Consider the following 7,372-nt stretch of genomic DNA (forward strand, 5'->3'; position numbering starts at 1 on the left):
TATCAGTGCATTTCTGCAACAGGTATGACCAAGTGTCTGATCAGCTGTGGCCTATACAAATCAATTACCGTGTGATGCTGTTAGCAGGTAATCACATCTCCATGGTGTACAGCCCCAGACATACCAAACAGCTTTTTGCAAAAAAGATCAAGAAAAAAAAAAAAAAAGTGTCAGACTGGCCGATTTTCCACTGCTACCTACTCAGCAATTACATTGTAAATTATAAAGTTAAAATTGACTGATGATTTAGAACAACCATTCAAGATATTTATCCTCCTTAAATAACTTGAAGAAGGTGTTCCATTATTATGCAGATGGCTAGGTCCAAAATAAAGAGAAATAAAATAGATCACCTAAAAAACAAAAAAAAAAAACAAAAAAAAAAAAAAACGCAGATTTGTGGCACAAGAAAAACAGGACAAACCAATGAGGCACTAGAAGTACGACGACACAAATCTATAGATGGTGAATGTCCCACAGACAGAAGTAGTGTCGCCTGTCTGAGACAACATCAACCCCTAATAGACTTCTTGATAATGAAATTTAAGAAATGCTCAACGACCAATCAGAATGAATTGGTAATGGATTTCACTGCTGTACACCGACATCTGACTGGGTGGACATAATCACAGTTTACATCACCTTACAAGATGCAGAGTTTCTGTCTATCGGAGCAGATCAATAGATCTCAATGGATAGATAGACCAACCAAGAGATAAATATAGAAAGATTTTATTTTTTGCGACAAAATGAATTTTTTAAATCTAATTGAGATCAATAGATGGATATACTGTATGGATATCTTATTGGATGGCTAGATAGAATGAACTATACAAATCTATCCATAGAGATCTCTATAGATGGATGGCTTCAAATAATTCATTTTGTCATGAATTGGATTATTGACGATACAAATCTAGAGCGATAGACAGATTGTTGTACAGCGAGTGATCCATAGGTAGGGTCATAGAATTCATTTTTGTTTTACCTACCCATCACTCAATCACAATATCGGTCTAGCTATCTTGATATCTATGCATCTTTATATCTCCATTGGGATTATGCGATCTATGACAAAACCCTTTTTCGAAACATCTGTCCAGATCCCTCAAAAATGCAAGGGGCAGATCCCTCAAAGATCCAAGGGGCAGATCCCTCAAAGATCCAAGGGGCAGATCCCTCAAAGATCCAAGGGGCAGATCCCTCAAAGATCCAAGGCACAGATCCCTCAAAGATCCAAGGCACAGATCCCTCAAAGATCCAAGGGACAGATCCCTCAAAAATCAAGGGACAGATCCCTCAAAAATTAAGGGACAGATCCCTCAAAAATCCAAGGGAAAGATCCCTCAAAAATCAAGAGACAGATCCCTCAAAAATCAAGAGACAGATCCCTCAAAAATCGAGGGACAGATCCCTCAAAAATCCTAGGGACAGATCCCTCAAAAATCCTAGGGACAGATCCCTCAAAAATCAAGGGACATCCCTCAAAAATCAAGGGACGGATCCCTTAAAAATCCAAGGGGCAGATCCCTCAAAAATCCAAGGGGCAGATCCCTCAAAAATCCAAGGGCCAGATCCCTCAAAAATCAAGGGGCAGATCCCTCAAAAATCAAGGGGCAGATCCCTCAAAAATCAAGGGGCAGATCCCTCAAAAATCCAAGGGCCAGATCCCTCAAAAATCAAGGGGCAGATCCCTCAAAAATCAAGGGGCAGATCCCTCAAAAATCAAGGGGCAGATCCCTCAAAAATCAAGGGGCAGATCCCTCAAAAATCAAGGGGCAGATCCCTCAAAAATCCAAGGGCCAGATCCCTCAAAAATCAAGGGACAGATCCCTCAAAAATCCAAGGGGCAGATCCCTCAAAATCCAAGGGACAAAGCCCTCAAAAATGAAGCGACAGATCCCTCAAATCCAAGGGACAGAGCCCTCAAAATTCAAGCTACAGATCCCTCAAATTCAAGGGACAGATCTCTCAATTGAAGGACAGATAAACAAAATGAATGTCCATCTATTGAGACCTGTACCGATAGGATAATCATGACAGAGCAATGATATTTAGAAATAAATAAAAAATATTAAAAAAAAAAAAAAAAAAAAAAAAAAAAAAAAAAAAAAAAAGCATAGATGACCCATAAAAATACTTACAAATTTTCATTAATCTCAAAGTGCTGACAAAACTATTTGAATGTCTCTTTACTATACAACTGAAGTCCATAGAGCGTATATTCATTATTATGTATTGTGCTGACATGCATTCTAAACTCCTTTTTTTTTTAAATACTGATCCAAGGGTAAGAAATGCACACCCAGTGTAAGTTAACTCATCATACAGACACACAGCTTCTACGTCCCCCATGTAAGGAGCTCTATTCAATCCAGCTTTTGAGTTTTCTAAATGCACTGGCTAGACAGGAAAATCGTCCAGGTAAGGGGACCTTTGAACTGACCACCATACAGACTAACTAAATATTACAGGTCTAGCGCTTGTTTAGATTAAAATATTTAGCTACTTAACTCACATTTAATGTAATCAATATAAAAAAAATAAAAAAATAAAAAAAACACACAGAGAAATGTTTTATACAGTTCTAAAATCAGTATCAATAATATTTATATATTATATATATATATATTTTTTTTTTTTTTTTGTTATGTGCAAGGGGGAAAAAAATGATTATATATATATATATATATATATATATATACACACACACACACACACATACATACACACACACATATACATATATGTATATATATATATATATACACACACACACGCACACAAACACACACACACACATATAGATACATACATACATACATATATATATATTTTTGTTGTTATCTGCAAGGGGGAAAAAAATGATATATCATTTTTTCCCCTTTGCACATAACAAAAATACCAGAATACATGAACAAATAAAAGGAAAATCGGATATAACTTCAGCATAATATAGTATGCATTCAATGAGGAGACTTGTGGAGAACATAAATTGTAATCAGCGGTATGCATTACAGTGGCCTGTAGTATAAATCAATTTTCCTACTCTAGGGTGCTCAGAGCCAATCTCCTATTGGTGGCTACTTTCTACTCCGTACAACGTTCCCCTACAAACACATTTACTGTCACTTGGCAAGTAAAGTATTAAATGCATACCATAAGTTACAAGTTCAAAGGGCAGTAAACCACAGCAACCAATCTGAGTTAGCCTGTAAGTTATAGGGCTGCCGTTACCCAAAACCTGATTGGTTACTATGGGTTACTGCACTTAAATCATTGCTATTTCCATTGCTTTATTGAAGATTAAATTCTGCATGAATGTCAGAAGATGCCATTTGTCAATGTGGTATAACCTACCAGGATCTTCATGTAGCCTCCCACTGTGGTTAAGTGTATTATTGTAATGCTGGTAGCTCAAGTATGGGTTCCCATTATGATGCTGGTTGGCTGCGGAGGTAGAATAGGGATATGGGAATGATCGTCCTCCATAGGCTGAAGCCCCTGGAGAAAACAGGCCCTCATGGCCAGCTGGGTGGAAGCCATGCAAGGAATAAGGTCCATGTGCCAAAACCGGAGAGTGTTGGCTTTGCGAAGAAGATGGTGGTCCATGCCCAAACTCAAGGAAGGAAGACTTCGATGGGTCCAGAAAAGCATCAGCAATAGAGGTCATCTCAGCTTTGGAGGTCAACCAGTCCTCGTTGATGTCAAACCTGGTGCTGAGCCATCATCCCGCTCCATTTCATATTTTTTCCAGCCACCAGAAACTTTAGTCAAACATTACTAGTCTGTCATTTGGCAAGTGTTCCTACAAGTCAGTTCTCCCGAAGTCCTGGAGCCGCCCCCCAGCCGTGTAATTGGTAAGCACCTCTCCTGATGTCACAGATTCTTCCCCAGGGAAACCCTCATTAATATAATTACTTCTTTTTTGCAGGCAGCTGGTTAAATGAAGACTGTTCACAGACCCGAGCTGGTCTGCAGGTTACAACTTGCTTCAGCAGTCTGATCAACAAGTGGAGGATGATAGGGAGGAGGGAGGGACATCATCTGCAAAACAAAAAAAACGACATACAGTATGTTTATTGTCAAAGAGCTTGCATCTGTTTAGCTACATTGATGTGGAATCCCCTGCAAGGCACGTGAACAACTCCTACAAATATATAATTTAAAGGGTAGATTTATTGTTTTCAGTGTACGTATACTATAGCACAATGCATCTAGAGGAAACAATATAGTAAAATATGAAAGAGGATTAGTAATAGCTGCTGTAAGTCTTCACAGCTATTGGCATTGAACGGATACTGAAAGTCACATTGCCTATTAAGGAATTTAAAGTAACAATGTAAGGTTCTCTGATCTCCTAGACCACTTTATACTCACCTTTTCATGGATCCCCCGCAGATGCCTTCTACATGACAGTCACTGCATAATATCACATGCTTCTGGGTATGGAGAATCATGTGACCACCTCTAATGTAGTGCTCAGCCTAGTGGCCAAGTTCTAGCCCATAATGGATAAGAGGGGAGGTCCAATAATGGGTATTTGGGGGTGGCTATGATAGAGACGTAGTAGTCCAAGGTAGGGGGCGCCTTTGCATAGACACCATCATTAAATGGACGTGGTCACAGTCAGAGATGTATAGTAACTAAGTAGAACTACTTCACTACTGTACTTAAGTACCGAAAGGCGGTATCTGTACTTTCCTAGAGTAGAATTTTTTTCTCCTACTTCCACTTTTACTTCACTACATTTTTTCAATGATTTCAATACTTCTACTCTGATATTTTTTTTTTTTTGTGCTGCATAGTTCCTCGTTACTATTATAAAAATGACCACTGCCAGAACAGTAGATGGCAGGTTTCATGAAGCTCAAAACATGTGTATTATCAGCGCATACGAAAATAAATGCTACTGTATGTATAAATAAAAGCTGCATTTGAAATAATAAAAAACAATATGATGTTCAAACTTGACTTCTTTCTTTAAGGCCCCGTTCACATAGGGGCGATCCGACTTCCAGGGGCGACCTCCGAGGTCGCGGTGCGAGCAGCACGCCGCGACCTCGGAGCGGCCGCCACGGACTTCATAACATTGAAGTCTATGGCGCTGGCCTCCGGGTCGCCCCAAAGAAGCTCCGGACCCTTTTTCTAAGTCGGAGCGACTTGTGTCGCTACTATTAGAACGGGTCCGCAGTTTCCCTATGGAAGGCGACCTACGGCGACCTGTGAGGCGACCAGGTCGCCTCAGTGTGAACGGGGACTAATACCTACATAACACAGTACTTGTACTTTTACTTTCAGTACTTGAGTAGCAATTTGTTTTTCAAAACTACTGGTACTTTTACTTTCAGTACTTGAGTAGCAAATTTTTTTAAAAAACTACTTGCAATACTTAAGTACAAAAAATGTTGAATACTTTAGTACTTCTACTCAAGTCACTTTTTGATCGAGCACTTGTACTTTTACTCAAGTATGGGTTTCGAGTACTTTATACAACTCTGGTCACAGTGGGGTTGATTTGCTAAAAAGTTGAATGCCAGAGCTAGTGCAGCTGTGCATTGTAGACAGCTTCTAAATTCAGCTTGTTTAATTAAGCTGAAAAAAAAAAAAAAAAAAAAAAAAACACACACACACACACACACACACACACACACGTGAAATTGAATACAAAAATTGTTTTTACCACTTGCCAACCATCCGCCGTAGTTTTACGGCGGCAGGTACCTGCACGTCGTTTTGCTGGACTGCTAGTGTGGGCACACGCGCCTATTGGCTACAGGGGGAGCCAATCAGTGGGTCCATGATTTCTGCCAGGGCACCCACGATCACTCCACGTGGAGACAGAACAGCGGTTGTAAACGGCAGACGGCTGTTCTGTCAGTAATGAACACCGGGATCCTGTGTTCCTCCTATTTATCGGTGTTCATGCAGCAAGCCCATCCCCCCTCACAGTTAGAAAGCATTCCCTAGCGACACATTTAACCCCTTGATCGCCCCTTGTGTTAACCCCTTCCCTGCCAGTGTCATTAGTATAGTAACCGTGGAGATTTTTAGCACTGCTTACTGTAGTAATGTCACTGGTCCCCCCAAAAGAGTCAAAAATGCCAGTTAGATGTCCGATCTGTCCGCCGCAATGTCGCAGTCCCGCAAAAAAACACACAAAACCCCACACTGATCGCCGCCATTACTAGTAAAAAAATAAATAAATTACATAAAATCTTTCCCCTAGTTTGTAGATGTGATAACTTTTGCACAAACCAATCAATATACACTTCTTGGGGATTTTTTTTTAACCAAAAATATGTAGCAGAATACATATTGGCCTAAAATGATGAAAAAAAAAAAAAAGTGATTTTTAATTTTTTTTTTTTTAATTGGGAATGTTATATAGCAGAAAGCAAAAAATAAATAGTCCCAAGAATTGTCGCTCTTTTTGTTTATAGCGCAAAAAATAAAAATTTCACAGGTGATCAAATACCACCAATTTATTGGTAGGGGGAAAAAAAAGGACAAATTTTATTTGAGTACAGCGTTGCATGACCGCGCAGTTGTCAGTAAGGCAGTGACGGATGGCAAAAAATGGCCTGGTCATTGGAGGGGTTTAAAAACCTTCTGGTCCAGAAGTGGTTAAAAGCATGTTTATTCCATTTCCTAGTGGTGTCAAATCATTGTCAATTTTTTGACAATGACCCCCCTTTTAATGCACAGTGACCAGCGTGCCCCCCTTTCAATGCAGAGAGACCAGCGTGCCCCCTTTCAATGCACAGTGACCACAGCATTGCCCCAATCATTGCAGAGTGCCAAAGCATTGCCCCCAATCATTGCAGAGTGCCACAGCATTGCCCCCAATCATTGCAGAGTGCCCACAGCATTGCCCCCCATCATTGCAGAGTGCCCACAGCATTGCCCCCAATCATTGCAGAGTGCCAGCATTCCCCTTGCGAGACCTGTGCACTTACCTCACGGACGGTCACGGCAGCTTCTCTTCAGTCCCCGGCTCTCCGCGTCTCCTCAGCCAATGGCACAGGGTTTGCCTTTCGGCCAATCAGGAAGCGGGAGGACCCGCTCCCTGATTGGCCAGGAGGAGGATCCGTGTGACAATAGCGAATTTTCATTCGCTATCGTCACAGAATGGGCGGGCTCGGGGCGCACTGCTCTGCACCCCGGCCGCCACTGCGCGGTTGGTGCCGGTTCTGTGAACTTGCAGAAATTTAGTGACCGGTTCTATGGAACCAGTGCGAACCGGCTGAATCTCACCACTGACAATTACACCCGGGCATAAACTTTTTCTCATCCATTGTGGTGCGATGGCAACCCATTCATAATGAAGGGGCTGCTCTAATGCAAAGTGGATTTAGGCATGACATAATTC

At 41.0% G+C, this 7,372-nt stretch overlaps 1 protein-coding gene across 1 annotated transcript in view; it reads right to left on the bottom strand.

The window, feature by feature from the left end:
• LOC309566590 (homeobox protein DLX-6-like) overlaps positions 1-3,956 on the bottom strand; it is a 29,904-nt gene extending 25,948 nt beyond the window's left edge. Inside the window, exon 1 of the mRNA XM_082271784.1 lies at positions 3,361-3,956. Coding sequence (XP_082127910.1) covers positions 3,361-3,673 — 313 coding nt within the window. The 5' untranslated portion in view covers positions 3,674-3,956. The remainder of the gene's footprint in view (positions 1-3,360) is intronic.
• Between the last annotated feature and the right edge of the window lie 3,416 nt (positions 3,957-7,372).

This window comes from Pelophylax lessonae (genome assembly GCF_965119305.1).
Source record: "Pelophylax lessonae genome assembly, chromosome: 11".
NCBI lineage: Eukaryota > Metazoa > Chordata > Amphibia > Anura > Ranidae > Pelophylax > Pelophylax lessonae.